The 23,157-nt window shown below is 45.4% G+C and overlaps 2 protein-coding genes across 3 annotated transcripts; both read left to right on the plus strand.

Moving 5' to 3' along the window:
* Positions 1–9,785: 9,785 nt before the first annotated feature.
* Positions 9,786–15,091, plus strand: LOC112880091 (putative disease resistance protein RGA4). 2 transcript variants are annotated; one of them, XM_025944575.1, is made up of 3 exons: positions 9,791–14,303; positions 14,602–14,730; positions 14,821–15,091. In XM_025944575.1, the coding sequence occupies exon 1, from the start codon at positions 9,968–9,970 to the stop codon at positions 13,817–13,819; it is 3,852 nt and encodes a 1,283-aa protein (XP_025800360.1). In that variant the 5' UTR covers positions 9,791–9,967; the 3' UTR covers positions 13,820–14,303; positions 14,602–14,730; positions 14,821–15,091. The 2 variants fall into 2 exon arrangements, with proteins under 2 accessions (XP_025800361.1, XP_025800360.1); XM_025944576.1 differs by lacking the exons at positions 14,602–14,730; positions 14,821–15,091 and having other exon boundaries at positions 9,786–11,793; positions 11,891–12,060.
* On the plus strand, positions 13,826–22,968 carry LOC112880168 (pyruvate kinase isozyme A, chloroplastic-like). The gene is made up of 6 exons (XM_025944675.1): positions 13,826–14,303; positions 16,523–17,037; positions 17,948–18,038; positions 18,118–18,311; positions 18,646–18,767; positions 22,522–22,968. Exons 1-6 carry the CDS (start codon positions 13,826–13,828, stop codon positions 22,622–22,624), a joined length of 1,503 nt encoding a protein of 500 aa, XP_025800460.1. The 3' UTR covers positions 22,625–22,968.
* Positions 22,969–23,157: the final 189 nt, after the last annotated feature.

The raw sequence follows: 23,157 nt of genomic DNA on the forward strand, positions 1-23,157 counted from the left end.
CGTTGCTGGATTGGCTGGACTCGGCGCTTGAAGAAGGAGAACATCACGGACGCGCCGGTTACTCCTATTTCCTTATACGCTGCGATGGTGTCTAGCAGCTCCTCGACTTGATCCATGTCCCCCATGGAAAGTTCGATATTCCACTCTGGCCACACAACAGGTGGATTATTTGATTTTTCTGGGAGTTGGGGGGCATGATTTTCGATATAGAACCAATGATTTTTCCACCCGAGAATGTTGGAGGGGAATTTGTACGATAGGTACTTATCGCCGGCCTGCTGTCTCAGTTGGATGCCGGTGCCCCCTACAACAGATGGATTCTTGGAGGTGGGTTGAGGTTTGACCCGGAAGAAGAAGCGGAAAAGGTCCTAGTGGGGTTCGATTCCAAGGAAGGCTTCACAGAAATGGATAAAAATCGAGATGTGGCAAATGGAGTTCAGGTTGAGATGATGGAGCTCAAGCCCGTAATAGTAAAGAAGGCCATGGAAAAAAGAGCAAGAGGGGAGGGCCAGACCCCGTTCGGCAAAATGGTAAAATGTGACGATTTCGTCAACATTTTCCATGGGGAAAGGATCACGAAGAGAGGGGCGCCAGTTAACAAGATTCTTGTCTTGGAGCAACCCCTCAGAAACAAGTCTATTGAGTTCGTGGAGGGAGCACTTACTGTGTGTCCACTCTCTAGATGGCGGCTGCGCTTTCTTCTTCTTCCCATCCTTCTCCGGTCTCTTGGGCGCCATTTCCAGATCCGCTCGCCACGAATTGCTTGGAGGCTGCGGGGAAAGGGGCGTGGGGATTTGGGTGGTTTGGGATTCTCCAAGTAGAAGGAGCGCGGAGTGCGGTTCTCTTTGGGGATTATTTGGCAAGATTCTTTGCGGATTGCAGATTGGAAGCACGGGTTTTACCCCCCAAGTTACCACGATGTTAAATAACCGGCAGCTGGATTCAGATTTACTGTTCCGAAGGGGAACAAATCGTCAAAGGGTATATTCGGAAGCCGAGGGGTCGTTTGGTGGACTCTTGGATAAATTATTCGATTAATCATATTTTTTGGGTCTATTGTCCCGAAAAAAGGGGTTTTTCGAATTCTAAAATCTAATTTCCATCATTTGTACCATCGCTCCAATTGTTTAACATGGGAACATTTTTACATTGCACGCCACGAGTTTTGGATCCTTATTTCCAAATTTGAGAGATTTGGATTCAAGGCTCGGGGGCTGCGGGGTACGTGGCATCGACTACTTACTTTTTGAATTTATTTGAAAAGTAAGGAGGATTCAAGACTAATGCGACCCTCAGCCTGATTCTCTGATTCAACCTAAGGCTCGGGGGCTACTCCATATGGAGTGCGATTTTACAATCGCACACCATATCAAAAATAAAATTCGGGGCATGAGCACCTCATAGCTTCGATGCAGCCAAATAAGTACTCGAAGAAGGACTTCAAGACGGAGCTTCAAAGAAGCCGAAGACTACTTCGAAAAGTACTCGATAAGCCTGCAGTACTCAGCTACGAAGAGCTCGGGGGCTTGTCAGACCCGGGGCCACGGGACTGTGTACATAACATAGTTTAAAGAGGTTTAAGAGATTAAGTCCGTCTTATCTCTTATTTATCTCGTTTATCTCTTATTTATCTCGTTTAAATAGGAGATAAAGCTAACCGATACAGAAGGAATCTACTCGAGATATATTCTGGTACGATTCCTTGACTAGTGTTGGTTAGTATCCTTGTAACCCTGGCCTCCCGGATATATAAGGGGGGACAGGGACCCTCTCAAAACAAGATCATCAGATCATCCTACACCCAAAGGAATACAAACCACCATACAGGACGTAGGGTATTACGCACCTCGCGGCCCGAAGCTGTCTACATCTTGTGTTCCTTGCACCTTCGAGTTCCTGATCTCGGTGTCTCCTCACCCAAATTTACCACCTTGGGTATATCCCTCGGTGGGCAGCCGGTAAAACACCGACAGGGTGTCGCCGAGATCGAATTCGAAAGTGCAAGGAACACAAAGTTTAGACAGGTTCGGGCCGTCGAGAGTATAATACCCTACGTCCTGTGTGGTTTGTATTGCCTTAGGTGTTGATCAAGGTGATCTCCTACATGAGGTACGAGTTGTCCCTTATGGTCCTTTTCGAGGAGGGTCCGTGTCCGCCCTTATACAGTCTGGAGGGACAGTGTTGCATAGAAATTCTAGCCAGATATGAGTTTAGAAGTCCTACCCAAGTAATTTTCGGGTAGTTTCCGACTGTTTCCAATTAGTTCTACTATGGTACGAGTAGTTACAATAGATGTGGGGCGTGGATCATATTTCATCCCCTATCCTAGGATATGTACGCTGTGTGCACAGTCCTGTGGGCCCGGATCTGATAAGTACTTTCTAAATTTTGTGTTGATTTGTATGCATAAATTCTAATATCATCTATAATCGTGGCCTGATCTACCAGAACCAAAGACCCGAAAATGGGCAACGAGGAGCCCGGTGTGCTTGAAATAGGAGATTGACGAGCCCGGTGGTTTTCTTTCCCTTGCCCTTGCTTTTGCCGTAAGACTTCTGCACCATGCTGGCACTAGTCTGGCCCTCAGCAGCCTTAGATCACCCATCCTTGGCCCGAGCTTTTTCCTCAACATCAAGGGATGCTATCAGATCAGATACTGATATCTCCATCCTCTTGTGTTTGAGAGTAGTGGCGAAATCCCTCCATGAAGGAGGCAACTTGGCAATAATGCCACCAGCCACAAACTTGTCGGGTAGGTTGATCTTGAGATGCTCAAGCTCCTTGGCCATGCACTGTATCTCATGAGCCTGCTCGACTACAGATTTTCCATTAGTCATCTTGTAGTCATGGTATTGCTCCATGATGTACAGCTCAGCACCAGCATCTGTGCCACCATAGTCGGCCTCCAGGGCGTCCCACAACTTTTTAGCGTCTGTATGATCGAGGTACACATCCTGTAGACGATCTACAAGTGTATCGATCACAGCGCCCATAAAAAGTATGTTGGCCTCGGTAAAGGCCTTCTCCTGCTCAGGGGTAAGAGTCCCCTCAGGTTTATCCTTGGACACCCACAGCACGTTCATGGCACGTTCCATCTCTTAAAATGCTTGCCAGAGAACTTCTTGGACCTTAGAGCATCAACAAATCGAGCCATGAAACTGAAATTCCTAAGATAAGGTTTTTGGATTGATGGAAAAAAATAAGAGTTTCAGTTTTAAACTAATCTGAAGATAAATCATGACCATGACGAAAATTGCGTACAGAAAACGAACATATCTAAATATGCTCATCAAGTGATTTAAGATATAATATTGCAGCAGCAAGATCAACCCTAACCAGATCATACTAGGTATGAAAGACACAGTTAGGGACAGAAAACCGTACGTTTCTTGCCTGACCGGAATAATCGGGTAAAGAAGACGACGGCGACGATCAGCACCTCCGCGCGCTTGACGACGCCGAGTCGCGCCCCACTGACGAGGAGGAAGACGAGCCGTGGCGATGAGAACGTAGAGGACGGCGATGTGGAAGCGTTCGAACAGTCGCGCATAGCGCTTCCCAAAAACCTTATTCACTCTCTCCTGGTGCAGGATCGCTGAGGACGAGGTTCCGGAGATCTGCTCTCCCGATCACCGGTGCACGCCGATGAACGGGACGAAGTAGCGTACGCGGTGGCACAGCAGGCAGGTTGAGGCGTGTTGTGCGTCTTCTGTGTTCTGTTTTTTCCTGTACCCGCGCGTATCTATAAGAAGGAACCGCTAGAGTTTTTGGCATCCTAAAAACCAATTCGGTTATGAGTTTCTAAAATTCCGCGCGTGAAATCCGTAACAGATTCGAAGTGGCAAAACAAATCTGCAAAAAGAAGCCGCGTGCCCGCAAGAATTGGACCGGATTTTGGTGGACTATTCACGCGCACGTCCCGCGCCCGCGCACTTCGCCCGGCGAGGCAAGCGAGCGTGCGCGTGTTTTCTTCTTTCTTCCTCTCACCCACACTTGCAAGAGCATGGAGAGCATCCAACTATTTAAGTTGGGTTTCTTCCACCTCCACTAGCAAGGTGGGACTAACTTGTTGCCATGCACCTTTGCACTAATGGGCCTTTGAGATTTTATTAGAATTATTTAGATTTACATGGTAGGCTTTTGCACTAATAGGCCCAAATATTCCAACACCGATGAAAGTTGTCACCAAGGTTTGTAACATTAGTGCTCTTGATGATTGATTTCAATGATTCTAGCACCTAATGCTAAGCTGCTAACTCCCTATGACGTGTCACTTCCTTGTAGGATCGTTAATACCAGACCTGCAAATGATGGACTATTGCGACCATGGTAGAATGTATAACATGCACTTTCTGAAGATAATCTCTAGTGAACTCAAGCGGAAGTCCAAGATTTTAAGCAGAAAACAAGTCCCGGATCGCAAGCTGAAGAATTTAGCATATAGAGCTCCATGCTCCAGTCCTTTATTTATCCTTGTTGAAGCTGAAGTCCTTGAACTCTGAGCAGAAGACAAGCCCCAGACTGCAAGCTGAAGCATTTGTAGCATTTGGAGCTCCGTGCTCCAGCTTTCTATCCTTTTTTTTTTCTTTTGAACTATGATGTTTTTGAGTTCGTTTCTGCTCCAGCACCAGGGAAGCGGAGCTAGCACTTTCATTTCATGATGTGTTTCTTTACATAACCGCAGATGATACTTGCCACAGAATCGAACAGTCCAGCATACTCATAAGCTGCTGCTTGAAATGCACGGGAATTGCTGAACTTTATCCCATGTTATGTGGGTACCCGACACCGGATGGTGTGCAGGGCGATCCTTGTGCAGAGGTCTCCTTGTTAAGGCCTGTTTGTTCAAAACTACATCTTGCAGCAACATTTCTCCTGTTAGTATTGTCAAACCAAGCAGAGGGTAAGTGTTCATAGAAAATTACTTTAGCACTGCACCTCATAAGCCATCCTCTGCTCTGTACGGCCACGAGACATGAGAAGCAGGCAAGCAGCAAAGCAAGGGATGGAAGGAGCAGAACAGAACAGAGACACGAACTCCTCTGCCTCTGAACCCAGCTCCTCTGCATCTCCTTGCTGGCCGCTGCTGGGGATCGCCACCCAAGAGGAGGCCTCGCCGAAGGTTACGTCGCACTTTCGGGCATTACAAAAAGTATTTCACGGTTCTGTTAATTTGATTTGCAGGACTAGCTCTTTCAGTGACGGTCGATTTCAGTCAGTGACGGTCAATTTCAGTGATGGTCGAAGGTTTGCGCCTAGCCGAATGAGCGAATGTTGCACTGTGACCTTCGTGCTAGGATGAACCACTCGCCTGGGCTCGTAATCAGCACGTCGGAGATTAAGACCGACCTCCGGATGACGAAGGAATCGGTTGTATAATCTTCGACGACACCAAGATCCGGGGCGGAGGAGCGAAGGTTACCCAGACCCTTCACCGTCACATGTGTAGCATCATCATCTTGTTGTGAATAATTTGTACATGCAAATGTCCGCAAATGACCTAGGAACCGAAATATCCGAATATCCAACAGATATTCGGGGTAGGTAGAGGCATTACCGGAACTGTATACGAAGGTAGGGGTATAAATACCCCCGCCTTTTACTGTAACCGAGATGAGTTTTAAGATTTTTGGGAGTGCGTATAAGGTTATTTCGTTGAGTTAGAACATTATTTTTCACTTTTTTATTTAGAAAAAATATATTTCGGATGACGACAGATACGCCCACCGTGTTTCAGCTCGACAAAAACTTACAATCACTACCGGAGATATATTCTTTGCCGAGTGTAAAATTTTTTGCCGAGTGCACTATTTCGAGCACTCGGCAAAGAGCCTCTTTGCCGAGTGTAACACTCGGCAAAACAAAACACTCGGCAAAGAGTCTCTTTGCCGAGTGTCGGGCACTCGGCAAAGAAAAACACTAGGCAAACAAAACATTTGCCGAGTGCTCTTTTTTGACACTCGGCAAAGGTATTTATTTGCCGAGTGCTTTTCATTGGCACTCGGCAAAATATATTTATTTTTTTTCTTTTTTGCTCTCAAACTTTTTCTGTTGTGATGTTACATTATCTTTAACTACGTATGCAAATTTGGCTCATTACTCGAACTGTTTGCTGTATTTAGTCAATTAATTTTATTTGATTGAATTTCTTGCGATAATTGAAATATGAACTGCAAGTCATGGGAAGAATGGAAAAAAATGAATGGAAAAATGATATTCTTGTTATTGAGCCTACTTTGACACCTTATCCACGAGAGGACTTGAAAACTTCAAACATCTTGATCACGAAGCATGACGACGAACTTGTGCTCCAATTATTTTTTAATTGTATAAAAAGCAAATGTGGTTAGAAAATCATGAAACTTGCCGAGATGTCATGATACCATATGGAAAGACTATGATAAAAATTTAAAAATATTTTATGAAAATTTGTCAGGAACATGCTTAACACCTAATCCGCCTTCATATGAAATCATGAAACTTGTTTGGACATGTTTCATTTGTAAGCATCGTATATTACAAATTTCACGAAATCTTGTCAAATTTTTATCACAGCCTCCCCATATGATGTCATGACATCTCGACAAGTTTCATAATTTTCTAACCATATTTGTCTTTTATATAATTTAAAAACAACTGGACCGCAAAGTTTGTGTTCAAGTTTTGTGAACAAGATGTTTGAATTTTCTGGTGTGTTCGTGGATACGGTGTCAACGTGCGCTCAATAACATGAATACCATTTTTTCATTCAATTGTTTCCATTCTTTGACTGACTTGCAGTTCAAATTTCAATTATTCTTAGAAATTCAATTAAATGAAATAAATTTACTAAATATAGCGAACACTTCGAGTAATGAGTCCAAATTGCATATGTAGTTCCAAATAATATAGGATTATAACAGAAAAAGTTTGATGATAAAAAGAAAAAAAATAAATCTATTTTGCCGAGTGTCAATAAAAAGCACTCGGCAAAGAATGTCTTTGCCGAGTGCCGTGGAAAAACGCTCGGCAAAGTAAAGGCGGGAGGGGCTAAAATTTTGGAACGGACCGGCGGGAGGTAACGAAAAAAATCTCCTTACTTGTTCAACTCCCGGCCCTCCATCCTGAGAGCTCGTCCTCCTCCCTCTTCCCTCCTCTCTCTCTCTCTCTCTCTCTCTCTCTCTCTCTGGTCGACGGCGACGGCCCTCCCCGGGCGCGGCGGCGGCGCGGCCCGCCCTCCCTGAGGCGCGGCGGCCCTCCCCGAGGGGCGGCGGCGGCGGCGCGGCCCGGGGCGCAGCGGCGGCGGCCCTCCCCGGGCGCGGCGGCGGCGCGGCCCGGGGCGCGGCGAAGGCACGGCCTGGGGCGCAGCCCAGGGCGCGGCGGCGGCGGCGGCCCGCCCTCCCCGGGCGCGGCGGCCCTCCCCGGGCGCGGCGGCGGCGGCGGCCCGCCTTCCCCGGGCGCGGCGGCCCTCCCCGGGTGCAGAGGCGGCGCGGCCCGGGGCGGGCGGCGGCGCGGCCCGGGGCGCGGCGGCGGCACGGCCCGGGGCGCGGCGGCGGCCCTCCCAGGGCGCGGCGGAGGCGCGGCCCGGGGCGCGGCGGCCCTCCCCGGGCGCGGCGGCGCGGCCCGAGGCGCGGCGGCGGCGGCGGCCCTCCCCGGGAGCGGCGGCGGCCCTTCCCGGCGCGGCGGCGGCGCGGCCCGAGGCGCGGCGGCGGCGGCGGCCCTCCCCGGGCGCGGCGGCCCTCCCTCCCCTGGCCGGCGGCGCGGCACTCCCTGGCCGGCGGCGCGGCACTCCCTCCCCTGGCCGGCAGCTGTTTTTTTTTTATTTTTTAAACGGGCCTTTGCCGAGTGCGGAAAAGGCGCTCAGCAAGATCTTTGCCGAGTGTCCGAAATAAGGCACTCGGCAAAGAGCTCTTTGCCGATAGATTCTTTACCGGGTGCTCTTTGCCGAGTGCTACACTCGGCAAAGGTTTTGCCGAGCGTTTTTCAATCTTTGCCGAGTGTTCTGGGCACTCGGCAAAGCGTAGCTTTCCGGTAGTGAATGACACTAGTAAACCATCAAAGAAGACCGTAAACTCCGGAACAATCGCTAAGCCTGAGCCAACGGCACCAAGCACTAGCCGTCCAAATAAGGAAATCCTACCTCCAGTATAAGGCTAAACTCCTCCGGAGCAAAAACCGAGACCCTCAAAGATACTTACGCAACGAAAACCAATAGCATCAAGTTCTTCTCAGTTGTCGCAGGACTTAGACGGGTGGCCAGCCATGCTACTAAATCCTAATCTGCGTGCATACAGGTGACGTGAAAGCGAGTACTACATCCTTCTTCCGTGCATGAGGCTTTAGCCGGTGCAATAAAAACCTTGATGCTGGTAAGTAGTCACGCGCTCGGACCGCCTCGCTCCAGACCTCTACGCAAGATACCGACGAGCTAAATCAGTACTAGGCGTCGCTTTCAATAGTTTATTATGGAGGAGTTTGAATGGCTCATCAGGATAAATATCTTCCTAGTTGTTGTTAAGATCATCTCACTAGATGTTTTAACATAGTTCTAGATAAATTATTATGCTAGCACGTAGCATAAAGCTTCAAGGCAACTCCTAGACGTGTGCACCAGGCTCGGTATCCCAATCCCAATCCTAATCTCATGAGGTGGACGAGAGAGGGAGATAAGAGAGAATCTATGCTGGTGGATACGCCACGCGACTGGAGGTTCCTTTTTCTTTCTGTAGCTTGATCCTGCAAAAAAAAAAACTTCGAGTTGCCATTATTAAACAAAACATGAGACCCAAGTGTTGCATTTAACAAACTACTGGCTTCGAGATGCATTATCGAAGTAATATTCTAAATAAATCATTAATAAAGTGAGCTGCCTACGTTTGCTCTATGAGCTAGCTCTTCAAGAACACATAGTACTCTCTCCTCACCTTATCTTTCTTCCATGTAAGCAAAATAATTGGAGGAGGCCTAATAGCATCCCCAAATAGAGCTGACATAGCTAGATGAGGAAGAATATTTTTCTGACGCCTTGACGTGGATGAGAGAGGGAGATAAGAGAGAATGTATGCTGGTGGATACGCCACGCGACTGGAGGTTCCTTTTTCTCAGCCTCTGCCCTCTGATATGCTTTGCATTTGCAGTGGAGGAGGTGATATGATCTATGGGCAGGAGCAAAGTAATAGCACTGAGTGGACCTCACGTCTTTTCTTTATCTCACTTCCATGTGATGCAATGACGACCCGACTGGCCTACCCTTTTTCTTTTCTTTTTCTCATCTTTTCTTTTCCTCTCCTATCCGCCCCATGCTCTGGCCGCATATATTCGTTTCAAATTACAGTCAATTTAGTTTGCATACTATAATTTCTTATTGGAACTTTCACGTAACCTGCTCAACTTACATCCCTGTCGAAAAATTTCATAGCATGCAATGGAATAAATCACTCCATGCATGATACGTAATGTCTAAAACGTACAGAATTTTGGAAACAGAGGGAGCACTGTGGATCCATTTTTTTCCAATGCATGGTTGTATGCGTGTTCACTTGTACAGAAAGTGAGCTTGGTACTCTCCAGTTTCCTTGTTTCCTTGTTTCCTTTAACGAAATGATCAGGAGCCCAATTGGTGTTGTCCAAAATGCAACTCTCCACTTAAACATTCTGTTAGTTATTACAAGATGTGATATGATTTAGTGATAAAAATTTTACGAGCACGGTGTCCAGAACCTCTAGCTGTCCATTGGTAATACATACTACTACATTATCTGCACCACTAATACCTACAGTGGACACTGGGACAATGTCAGAGTGTTAGGACAGGTGCAGGGTACTCCAGCTGGAAAAGGGAACGTCCACCACCCCTTCCTGATATCAGCTCTTGCTACATATTGATTTCTAGCTACTGAAACCAACTATTGCTTGGCTTCATCAGCTAGCTCTCTCCATACCGCATCTGCGTTTCCTTGTGTTGTGTTTTGGAGCTCCAGGCATAGCCATGGCTGAGGTACTGGCCACCATGGTGGTCGGGCCGCTGGTGTCCATGGTGAAGGAGAAGGCCTCCAGCTACCTCCTGGACCAGTACAAGGTGATGGAGGGCATGGAGGAGCAGCACAAGCTCCTCAAGCGCAAGCTGCCGGCCATCCTGGACGTCATCACCCACGCCGAGGAGCAGGCAGCAGCCAAGAGAGAAGGGGCGAAAGTTTGGCTAGAGGAGGTTCGGAAGGTTGCCTACCAGGCGAATGATGTCCTCGACGAGTTCAACTACGAGGCGCTGCGCCGCAAAGCCAAGAAGGAGGGCCACAACAAGGACCTCAGCCTAGATGTAATGAAGCTCTTCCCTACTCACAACCGTATTGTTTTCCGTCATAGGATGGCAAACAAGCTCTGCGTGATCTTGAAAGAAATTGATGTCCTCGTCGCCGAGATGAATGCATTTAGGTTCAAATTCAAACCAGAGCAGCCAGAGCCCACAAATTACTTAAGGCAGTATAATTCTAATATCATCGACCCAACAAACATCGCCAGCGAATCGAGAGCTGACGAGAAGGAGGCAGTTGTTTCTACATTGCTTGATCAAGTCGGCAATGAGAATCTCACGGTCCATCCAATTGTCGGTATGGGAGGGCTGGGCAAGACCACCTTAGCACAACTCATTTACAATGACCCTCAAATCCAGAAGCATTTCGAGTTGCGGCTTTGGGTGTGTGTCTCTGATAACTTTGATGCAGATTCCTTGGCTGATAGAATAGTGAAGGAGAATGGTTGTAATCCAAGTGGAAGTTCAGCACGGGAGAAGCTTCAAAACGTAGTGAGTGGGAAGAGGTACCTTCTCGTACTGGATGATGTCTGGAACCGTGATGAGCACAAGTGGGAAAGGCTGAAGTCCTACCTTCAACATGGTGGCAAAGGTAGCTCACTGCTGACAACAACCCGTGATGACAAAGTTGCTCAGCTAATGGGTACAACAGAAGTAAAAAATCTCAAAAGCTTAGATGAAACCCACATAAAGAATATTATTGAAACAAAAGCATTCGGTTCAAAACAAGTAGAGCAAAGGCCTCCTGAACTAGTTGACATGGTTGGTGACGTAGCTAAGAGATGTTCTGGCTCTCCTTTGGCTGCTACAGCTTTGGGCTTTGTACTGCGTACCAAGACCAGCAAGCAAGAATGGGATGCTGTACTAAATAGAAGCACAATTTGTGATGAGGAAAATGGAATTTTACCAGTACTAAAATTGAGTTACAATTGCTTGCCATCATATATGCGGCAATGCTTTGCTTTCTGTGCTATGTTTCCCAAGGATTATGAGATTGATGTGCAAAGTCTAATCCACCTATGGATGGCCAATGGTTTTATCCCAGAGCAACCAGGAGTGTGTCCCGAAACCATTGGAGAAAAAATTTTCAATGAGCTGAAGTCAAGGTCATTTTATCAGGATTTGAAGAGTGTCCCATTTGAACAAAAATATGATACTTTTGGACGGATCAAGTATATATATTGTTCTAAAATTACTTGTAAGATCCACGACCTTATGCATGATGTTGCAGAATCTTCTATGGGAAAAGAATGTGCCGCAATAGCTACACACCCAAGCCAAAGTGAGTATGCTCTTCATTCTGCTCGTCATTTGTATTTATCAGTGTGTCAACCAGAAAATCTTCTGAATGCTTCCGTAGAGAAAGGATCTCCAGCTTTCCAAACATTGATATGTGATCGATATGTAAAAGAAGATTTGAAGATCTTATCAAAATACAACTCTATCAGAGCTTTAAAGATCAAACGAGGTTCATTCCTAAGGCCGAAATATCTTCATCACCTGAGGTATCTTGATCTGTCAGAAAGTGATATTGAAGCACTTCCTGAAGACATTAGCATCCTATATCATCTGCAAACACTGGACCTTTTTTACTGTTGTAAGCTTGAACGACTTCCAAAGGAACTGAAGTATTTGACTTCCCTCCGTCACCTCTACACTCACGGATGTAGAAAGTTGAAAAGCATGCCCGGAGGGCTCGGACACCTCACTTCCCTACAGACACTTACATGCTTTGTAGCAGGTACCGACTCCGGTTGCAGTAATGTGAGAGAGCTGCAGGATTTGGACCTCGGTGGTAGACTAGAGCTAAGACAGCTCGAAAATGTCACAGGAGCAAATGGTGCGCAAGCAGCAGGTCTTGGAAACAAGAAAAAATTGACTGAACTGGAGTTAAGATGGACTTATGGTGATCAAGAAGCACAAAATAATAATCACAAAGAGGTGGTGGAAGGTCTCAAACCTCATGATGGGCTGAAGGTCCTGAGGATATATTCCTGTGGGAGCAGTACTTTTCCAACGTGGATGGATATGTTGAATGGCATGGTGGAGCTTGAGTTATCTGGTTGCAAAAAGCTCGAGAAGCTTCCTGCACTCTGGCAGTTACCAGCTCTGGAAATTCTTCACCTGACAGGATTGGAGAGTTTACATTGTTTGTGCAGCGGTGGTACTACAGCCGTCACATTTCAGAAACTGAAGGTGCTTATCTTGATTAAGATGCCAATATTTGAGGCATGGTTGGACACAGATGTGGTACAAGGAGAAGGGCCAATATTTCCCGAGGTTGAGAAGCTGGAGATTCATTTGTGTGGAAGTTTGACTGCACTACCAAAAGCAGCATTAGTGATTACGGAATCGTCTGACGAAGTTGACACTAAGTGCCGCTCCGCATTTCCAGCATTGAGGAACATGACGTTAACATTTTTGAATATGTTTGATAGATGGGAGGCAGTCGAAGGAACTCCAGGAGACGGGGTAACATTTCCTCGGCTCGTGGAACTGGGCATCTGGGATTGTGAAAGCCTGAGTGCACTACCAAAAGGAGGGTCATTAATTGTTAAACAATTATTTGGCCAAGCTGAAACTGTGTGTTGTCGCTCTGCATTTCCAGCACTGAGGAAACTAAAGTTATCTGGTTTGTGGGCCCTTGAGAGATGGGGGGCAGCCGAAGGAACTCCAGGAGAAGAGGTAACATTTCCTCTGCTGGAGGACTTGGAAATTGGTTGCTGCCCGAAGTTGACTTATCTACCTGAAGCACCCAAGCTAGGTAAAACTGTGTGTTGTCGCTCTGCATTTCCAGCACTGAGGAAACTAGAGTTATCTAGTTTGCGGGCCCTTGAGAGATGGGGGGCAGCCGAAGGAACTCCAAGAGAAGAGGTAACATTTCCTCTGCTGGAGGACTTGGAAATTGATGCCTGCCCGAAGTTGACTGATCTACCTGAAGCACCCAAGCTAAGTGGATTAGCCATACAAGGAGAAGGTCAACAAATATCCCTGCAGGCAGCTAGCAGATTCATTCCTTCGCTGTCCAGTCTGAGTCTGGATGTGTCACCCGATGACACGGAAACAACATTGCTGCATGTCAAGCAGAAATGGGATCATGAACTCCCCCTGGCAGCTATGACGCTAACTAGGTGCGACCTTATGTTCTCCTCCCACCCAGGTGCACTAGCGTTGTGGACATGCTTTGCACGGCTTGTAGATTTGACAATTGAGAATTGCGACGCTCTTGTCTACTGGCCAGAAAACGTGTTCCAGACCCTGGTATCCCTAAGGAGGTTATCGATTTGGAGATGCAGCAAACTGACAGGACACGCACAAGCTTCTGACGGGCAATCTGCTCCAGAACGGGGTAGACTCCCGCCACGTCTGGAATATCTATGTATAAGTGGTTGCACATCTTTGGTGGAGGTCCCCAACCTGCCGGCATCTCTCAAGGAATTAGGTATTGGTTTCTGCAGTGATAATATCAAGTCCATCATATTCGGTCAGCATGAGTACGTGATGCCAGTGGGTGGAGAAGTTGTCGTATAGCCGGACATGTCATCATTAATTCCAGGGTCCAGCGGTAGTGAGGCCACGGTTTCTACAGCTGTACTAAAGCTGTCATCAGCAGCCAACCATCGCTCCCTTCCATGCCTAGAATCTCTAAGTATATGGAAATGCGATCGTTTGTCAGAGGTTGCCAATCTTCCTCCGTCTATCAAGTTCTTGGACATTGATAGCTGCGGCAACCTTAAATCTCTATCTGGAAAGCTAGATGTCATCCAAAATTTAAATATTCGGTTCTGCGATAGGTTGGAGTCACTGGAATCTTGCGTAGGAGAGCTCCGATCTGTGAAAGAACTCAGGCTTCTTCATTGCAGAAGCCTGGTGTCCTTACCGGATGGGCCTCAAGCATACTCATCTCTTAGATATCTTGATATTGATGGTTGTGATGGTATAAAGTCACTTCCGCCGGGCCTACAGAGCCATCTGGATTGCCTCGAGGTGAATTTTATAGATGCCCGTTACAAAGGTAATCTCCAGTTTCCAGCTTGTTTCTTTTAACAAAATGATCAGGAGCTCAATTGGTGTTGTATAAAACGCAACTCTCCACTTAAAAGATTCTGTTAGTTATTACAAGATGTGGTATGATTTAGTGATAAAAACTTTGTGAGCGTGGTGTTTAGAACCTCTAGCCAACTGTTGATGATATATACATTGTATCAAGAACAATGCACAACTAATTCCTGTATTTATTTGCACTTTCTCCTGTATATGTACTTTCTAATTTCTTGTTGATTTGAATGCATAAATTCTAACATCATCTATAGGATCACGGCCTGATCTGCCAGAAACGACTTGGAAACGTGCAATCAGGACGCTGGCATGCTCGAAGTAGCAGATTGAGGACCTAATAAAGAAAGTTACCATCAAGTTTTTTTTGAGGGGATATCACCAAGGTTTGTAATATTAGTGTTCTTGATGATTGATTTCAAATGATTGTATCTTCTAATAATGCTGCCTCCCTATGAGGTGTGACTTCCTTGTAGGATCGTTGTTACCAGACCTGCAAATGATGGATTATTGTGACCGTGGTAGAATATATTACCTACACTTACTGAAGATAATCTCCAGTGAAGTCAAGTCCAAGTCCTTGATTTTGAGCAGAAACAAGTCATAGACTGCATGCTGAAGAATTTGTAGCATTTAGAGCTCCATGGTCCAGTTTGTTATCCTTCATTTTCTTTTCTTTTGAACTATGATGAGTTTGAGTTCAGTGTCTGCTCCAGCACAAGCGAAACACAGCTAGCACTTTCTTTTCATACACCGCTGAAGATATGTTGTTGTACGTCAAGCCGTTGTTTAAGCTGCTGCTTGAAATGCACTTAAATTGCTAAATATCCCATGTTATGTGCGTATCTGATGCTGAATGGTGTGCAGGGTGATTCTGTGCAGAGGTCTCGTTGTTAAGCAGCAAAGCAGGGGATGGAAGGAACAGAACAGAGAGACACGAACTCCTCTGCCTCTGAACCCAGCTCCTCTGTATCTCCTTGCTTGCGGCCTACTGGCAACCTCTGATCTAAATTCTCCCCGAATTCTCCTCTGGCTGCGTCCAAACTATCAAGCACGCGAGCTCAAGAGTTGGTTCTCGTAGTAGTCAAATCGAGAGCCACGGACATCATCAACTATCCAGCACCGCGACGCTGCAGCACTGCCACGCCGCCTGCAGGGTGTTCGGCGCTGGTCCTCACCCAGGAGTCAGAACCCCCAGCGCGTCTTCCACGCCTTCCTCGACCTCTACTCTGCCGCAGGATGCGCCCACGACGGTCTCCGTTGCAGTTTCAAGCACGCCGGCCGGCCCATCCAGCGGCGCTCAGAAGGTGTTCGACGAAATGACACTGGCGCCAAAAAACAATGTTCAGTTGAGCTAACGTTGAGTTCAAGCGAGTTCATCATCGACGGAGCGTGTTCCAGCCGGTTATCGGCTGAGCAGATGGCATATCCGCATATATCGGCGACGACCGCGAGCGGTGTGCGATCCATCATCCGTCGTTGTCCTTAAGGCCATGATCTGGCCCCATCCTCACCAAGAACAAGGACTGGCCTCTCCTAATGAAGGTCAAGCTCCAGGAGCAGCCGCCTCTGGAACATCACCTACACGTCGACCGAATAATGTCTTCATCGGTTTGCATCTCCGTTTGTCTGCCAACTACACGCTATGCTTCGTATACGGCTGTGTCTTGATTTGCGGTGTCACGAATGAAACTGGTGTGGTAAGCTTATAAAGATGTGTACTTACTCTATCCGTCCTATCGAAGGGTTTAAAATTTATACCTAAATATAACATATCCTAACATATTTTGAAAAGTAATTATTTCTATCCGGCCATGCAATCAGCAAAATGACAACCAAATAAGGCATTAAATAGGAGTACATGCGTTATTTTCTCATCTTTTTAATCTATCATAAAAATGGAAGGATGTCCTATGTTACAGGACAAAGGGAGTATCTCATCAACCCCTAGTTGATGTGGCACTTTAATAATAATAATGAATCAACTGGCAATTGGAAATAGAAATAGTTTAAGTATATTTTTTTAGGCGCTCAAGACAATATCTATTATATATTTTATAATAATTGCCTTTCGTAATTAGGGTTAGTTCAGATCTTGCTTGATTTTATATTTATTCTTTTTCCACTAGATACCATGAAAATGATTGTTTAATTTAATTATAATTTCTTTTGTTTTAGCATACTACTCCCTCCTGCACCCACCAGCGGCCCGCAAGAGCCCCGCGCCCTCGCCCCTCTCCCATCCCTCCCCTTCCCCCTTCCTCCGCTTCCCGGCCGCCACGCGCCCCCGCCTACCCCACCTCCACCGCCTCCGCTCCGCCTCCCCGGCCGCCGCCTCCGACCTCACCGCCTTCCCCAACCCGAACGGCATCCTCGCGCCCATCGACGTGGACGCCGCCACGGAGGCCGAGCTGCGGGAGAACGGGTTCCGGAGCACGCGCCGCACCAAGCTCGTCTGCACCGTGGGCCCGGCCACCTCGTCCCCGGAGCAGCTCGAGGCGCTCGCCGTCGGCGGGATGAACGTGGCGCGCGTCAACATGTGCCACGGGGACCGGGAGTGGCACCGGGGCGTCATTCGCGCCGTCAGGAGGCTCAACGAGGAGAAGGGCTTCGCCGTCGCCGTCATGATGGACACCGAGGGTAGCGAGATCCACATGGGGGACCTCGGCGGCGCGGCCTCGGCCAAGGCGGAGGTGAGGTGCCTGTATGTAAGCTGCTGTCCGGTTTGGCCTTTGCGTTGTAGTTATCAGAGTGAACGCCTTCATTCACTTGGACCGTTGGTCGTATTCGACGAAGGGTGCATTTGGCAGAGTCTGCTGAATGCAGCAGGTGCTCTGCCAAATAGTTTTCCAGATAGAAGTGCTCTGCCAAACAGTTTTCCAGATAGGAGTGATTCTTCTGATTCTGTGGAGTGGTAGAAGTAAGGGAGCTGGAAATAAGGGAGCTGGAAAGAAAAAAGTAGGTTCTCCTAATTGTGTAAAGTGATTCTCCGTCCTGATTTTAAGAGTTTATGCTAAAGAATCAACTTCAGCCACAGAATCTTCTCTCATAGAATCAACTCCCACAGAGAATCGGGATCTTGGAGCTCTACCAAACAGGCCCGAAATGTGTTTGTTGTAATTTTGGTGAGAGAAAAAGGTTGTGGTAATGTCAACATTGTAGTCTCATACTTCTACAAAACCTACCAAGCCAGCATTTCACAAAGAGTTCTTTCTACATGGAATGTTTGGTTGATTTAGATTTTCAGCTCACGTTTGAAATCATTATAGGAGGGAAAGCATGCATTCAGATTGTTGTCGAACACTGGACTGTGAAAGTAGTAGTCATTTTCAAGTCTGTCAATGTAACTCAAATAAAGTGCTTGGTAAAAATCACCATGTTTTGGTAAAAATCACCATGTCACTATGCCAAAACGGAGATTATCTCACCTTTCGGCTGTTTATTTTAAGTTTTTAACAATACAGTTAGAAGTTTGATTGTACACCTATTCAGTACTCCTTGTTTTTCTTAAGCAACATTATTTACTGAATGACTTCCATTTTTTGTTATTAAAATATTCCTCACGTAGTTAACAAATCCTGTCACATTTGTTGGATTCCACAGGATGAAGAAGTCTGGACATTTAGCGTTAGAGCATTTGAATTGCCTCTCCCAGAACGAACTATTAATGTGAACTATGATGGGTTCGCTGAAGGTATTTAAGCAAGCCTATTTGTTGATGTTGTTCATAGTTACTGTTCAGCGCCATAATTTTGCATCTAAATCCTACACAGATGTGAGAGTTGGTGATGAGCTTCTTGTGGATGGTGGAATGGCTCGATTTGAGGTGATTGAGAAGTTAGGACCTGACGTTAAGTGTCGCTGCACGGATCCTGGTTTATTGTTGCCACGTGCGAATCTTACATTCTGGCGTGATGGCAGTATTGTCCGTGAGAGGAATGCTATGCTTCCTACAATTTCATCAAAGGTAAACGCAGTGGCACAATAAATTTCTTGCTGTAATTACCAAAAGGCTGCAAAATTTTGTGAATCTATTCCGCCCCTTGGTACTAGTAATGCATTGGAGTTGCAGCTTCTTTTTCTGTCAATACCATGGTCAGTTCAAAACAACATGTATTACTTACTTTAAAGCCTTATATTGTGCACTGAAGCTCATTTCTGGATATTTTTTATCAGCTATTTCTTAAGAAGGCTTCTACCTCCTAGAGTTGTTTAATTGAAAAATGGAATCATCTAGTAGCAGATACTAATATTATAAGTTTATAACAATGCTTCTCCTTTTCTTGTCACAACTTGTGCAGGATTGGCTTGACATAGACTTTGGAATTGCCGAAGGTGTAGATTTCATCGCCGTTTCATTTGTCAAGTCTGCAGAAGTAATTAAACATTTGAAAAGCTACATAGCTGCAAGGAGTCGTGGCAGGTACCAAGAGTATAATTCTATACTGTTGTTTAAGTTTATGCTTTGTTGGAAAAACCATATTTGACATTATTAAACTGATAACAGGGGGTCCTAGAACTGTTCTAGATGCTTAGCCACTGTTGTTGGTTGGTTCCTGGTCAGTCCCAGATGATTACTCATATTGGTAGAGTTTTATTTGTACTCTAACCCCTAAAAAAATTCTCCCAGGAATGTATTGCTTTCTAACTTTCTATATAGTTTACTAGAGAAAACAGTGAATTAGCAAGCTATCCCTTTCCGGTGTACCTCCTTTTTCAAATAATGCTGTGCCGCAATGTGATTCACAGAAGAATAATAAGAACTATTCAAAATTGTATGGCCAACCTCAACCATAACTTGGTGTCATCTCTGTGCCAAAAAAAAACAGCACATGCTGTCATCTCAGCACCTACAATTCTTCTGCATGCATTAGAAAACTGTATGTGTATGCATCTCCTGTTTGTATTTGTAGTGCTACTGTCATATGATTTAGTGATAAAAATTTTACGAGCACGGTGTTCAGAACCTCTAGCTGTCTATTGTTAATACATACTCCTACATTATCTGCACCACTAATACCTTTAGTATATTTATATGGACATGTGTCATCTAAATCCGTTAACTTTGGGATATTGCATATTCGGGTATCTAAACATGTAAGTTTAGGCACCAGCATCCTGCACTTACTATAGTCATCCTTTAACTCCTATATATATATATATATATCTCTTTTTCTTGTTGTCCCTACAAAGGAATTTAAATATAAGATGATCTTTGCTGTTCACTTTTTTGACTATGGTTGTAATTGCTAATTCGGATAGTGTAAAATCAATCATCTTCCTCTAGTCATAAATTAAATTAAGCATGCCATCACAGAATTAATGCGGCCAAATGGTATTAGTTTTTATCCAAACGCCTTGGTGAATTAACTTTTCCCACGGTGCTTTGAACTGATACTATATATATATACGATAGTACAGTACTCTATGATTAATTTCCCTTTTAGCCTCTGATTCGGATCAGCTTACATTTAGAGAACCAATTAAAGCGGCATTTGTTCTGATGTTACTCTGCAAATTCACTGGCTTCATTGCATATAGTTTGAGTAAGTGTAGTTTTCTTTACTTTCCTTTTGCCTTTTTACATAAACAATAATTTCCTCTAAAACTTTTACTATTGGATACCATAGTGTATTCTTCTTTATATATACTACCTCCGTCCCAAATAACAATTCGTTTTGACTTTTCTAGATACATATATTTTTCTATGCACCGATATGTACACTATGTCTAGATATATAACAAAAACTACGTACGTAAAAAAACCAAAACGAATTGTAATTAGGAACGGAATTGTCAGTGTTTTACCGCCGCGCCTACCGAGAACCTCCAAGGTGGTGAGTTTGTAGGTAAGGTGTCGCCGAGATCAGAAATTCAAAGGTGCGAGGAACATAAAGTTTGATAGGTTCGAACCGCCGAGAGCGTAATACTCTACGTTCTGTGTGGTTTATATTGCCTTAAGTATTGATCGGGGTGATCTCCTGTACGAGGTACGAGTTGTCCCTCATGGTCCTGTTCGAGAAGGATCCCTGTCCGCCTTTATATAGTCTAGGTGGACAGGATTACATAGAAATACTAGCCAGATACGAGTTTAGGAGTCCTATCCGAGTATATTTCGGGTAGTTTCCGACTGTTTCCAACTAGTTCTACTATGGTATGAATAGTTACAACAGATGTGGGGCGTGGGCCATATTTCATCCCCTATCCTAGGATCTGTACTTTGTGTGCACAGTCCTATGGGCCCGGGTTACTTTCTAAGTTTCGTGTTGATTTGTATGCATAAATTCTAATATCATCTATGATCGTGGCCTGATCTACCAGAACCAAAGACCCGAAAATGGGCAACGAGGAGCCCCGTGTGCTTGAAATAGGAGATTGAGGACCGATGAAAGTTGTCACCAAGGTTTGTAACATTAGTGCTCTTGATGATTGATTTCAATGATTCGAGCTCCTCATGCTAAGCTGCTAACTCCCTATGACGTGTCACTTCCTTGTAGGATCGTTATTACCAAACCTGCAAATGATGGACTATTGTGACTATGGTAGAATGATGGGCTTTTGCCGAGCCGTCTGCTGCTGCACGTCCAGACTTTTCGCTGAGCCTGAGCCAACGGCACCAAGCACTAGTCGGGACAATCGCTGATTCTGAGCCAAACGGCACCAAGCACTAGCCGTTCCGTTCAAATAAGAAAACCTACCTCCAATACAAGGCTAAACTTCTCCGGAGCAAAAAATGCAAGGCTCCAATACAAGCACTAGCCGTCTGCTGCTGCACGTCCATTTGTCTCCTTGACTTTTCACCGTGGCCGTGCGCCGCTCCAAGGAGGCCCGAAGGGACTGAGCGCGGGGCGGAAGAGGTGCTGCCAGGAAAGAAGGATAATCACCATATAATCCATGCCACCGTCATCAACGAACAAACAACGCGCAGCGCTCCGGCAGGCGTTGCGAGGGTAGGGACATCATTTGGCTGGTCGAGATATTTTCGGGGCCCCACCACCCGCCGGGCTTGTGCTCCGGGGACGATCATTCCTCTCCCCAGTAGAGCTGCCGACACCACTCACCAGCACCACCATCAAATCATTGGCAAATTTATGGTCAAGCAGGTGACATGAAAACGATCTTCTCTATCTGATTTCGAATTGAAGTCCATAGTTAAGCTACAAAGCGAGTACTACATCCTTCTTTCGTGCATGAGGCTTTCAATAGTTTATTATGGAGGAGTTTGAATGGCTCATCAGGATAAATATCTTCCTGCTAGTTGTTGTTAAGATCATCTCACTAGATGGTTTAACATAGTTCTAGATAAATTATTATGCTAGCACGTAGCATAAAGCTTCAAGGCAACTCCTAGACGTGTGCACCAGGCTCGGTATCCCACACTCCTAATCTCATGACGTGGATGAGAGAGGGAGATAAGAGAGAATCTATGCTGGTGGATACGCCACGCGACTGGAGGTTCCTTTTTCTTTCTGTAGCTTGATCCTGCAAAAAAAAACTTCGAGTTGCCATTATTAAACAAAACATGAGACCCAAGTGTTGCATTTAACAAACTACTGGCTTCGAGATGCATTATTGTACATGATCAATATTGTACATGGGCCTAGGATGCTGATTATAACATGGTGTTATGTGCTGTGCAATCAGAACTTGATAGCAGAAGAGAGAGGGTCGTCTAATACAGTACAATAGGATTATCTAAATGGAATTACATAACAAGAGAACAGGATGTAGCATCAAGTTGCAGTTAGTCATCGTCAGGTACATTAAACTGTTATATGATTGCAAAACTTGGACGCAGGCTATGTTTATTGTAATTGGGTGCTCCTTTCCTGACATGATACGTTCCAGTTTCTTCAAATAGGTACTTCTCTTAATAGTAACAAGTATGTTTTGTATCAGTTCTCTGTATGAACATGCCTATTTTACCAGCTAAGGCTCTACACATATATATATATATATATATATATATGTACATCGCATGAAATTAGGCTCGTGGATGAAATAAACCTAACTGTTCTATATTCTCTTATAATTTCTTCTAATGAAACCTGAACTACTTTTTTGAAATGTCTTGTCAAGTTTTGGGACAACAGCTTAATGCGAAGGCCCATCTTAGGAAAGCAATTTTGCATTAGCTTTCTGATTCACGGACCTTCTTAGTTTTCTTTGATTTTCAGGATTGACACCGCAAAGCACCTATTTGAGCACACTGACCATGAGGGCTTAACGGCTGAGGTCTCTGGTGGAGCAGACAATCTCTTCTCTGAACAGAGGGCTTGAGTAGCAGTGTAACTGGCACCAAGAGCCTCAGCACGGAGACATCAACCCACGACAGCCTCGGATTATTAGTCTATAGAATCTGGAAATTGTAGTTTCCTTGCAAATGCAGTATCTCAGCACACTTGCGAATAGTCATTATGATCCGGTTGTTTTTCTGATTTTAGCATCAATTAGTCTAAGTTGTTACTTGCATAAAAGTTGATTAAGTTGGTGCCAAGAGAATACATGAATTCTTTGATTGCCTAATTTTCATAGAGGATCACGATTAGGCACCGCAATGAAGTAAATTGTATTATAGTTTGTAAGCGAGGTGAAACCAAATAAAATGTTTTCTCTAGGTTTAATTGAGCAGTCCATGTGCACGGGCACTTAACTAGTGCATAGAACTCATCGACCATGCTATTCCAGTTGTCCATATATAACAGATCATAGAGTTGTCCATTTGTTTGGATGGAGACTCTTTCTGTAGCTTGATCCTGCAAAAAAAAAAAAAAAAAAACTTCGAGTTGCCATTATTAAACAAAACATGAGAC

Source organism: Panicum hallii, chromosome 2 (assembly GCF_002211085.1).
Source record: "Panicum hallii strain FIL2 chromosome 2, PHallii_v3.1, whole genome shotgun sequence".
Classification (NCBI taxonomy): domain Eukaryota; kingdom Viridiplantae; phylum Streptophyta; class Magnoliopsida; order Poales; family Poaceae; genus Panicum; species Panicum hallii.

Excerpts from the sequence above, each read along its gene's own strand:
- LOC112880091 (XM_025944575.1), top strand. The coding sequence starts at position 9,968 with ATGGCTGAGGTACTGGCCACCATGGTGGTCGGGCCGCTGGTGTCCATG.
- LOC112880168 (XM_025944675.1), top strand. The coding sequence starts at position 13,826 with ATGTCATCATTAATTCCAGGGTCCAGCGGTAGTGAGGCCACGGTTTCT. Across the intron at positions 17,038-17,947 it reads CGGCCTCGGCCAAGGCGGAG|GATGAAGAAGTCTGGACATT; the intron begins GTGAGGTGCCTG and ends TGGATTCCACAG. Across the intron at positions 18,312-18,645 it reads TTCCTACAATTTCATCAAAG|GATTGGCTTGACATAGACTT; the intron begins GTAAACGCAGTG and ends CAACTTGTGCAG.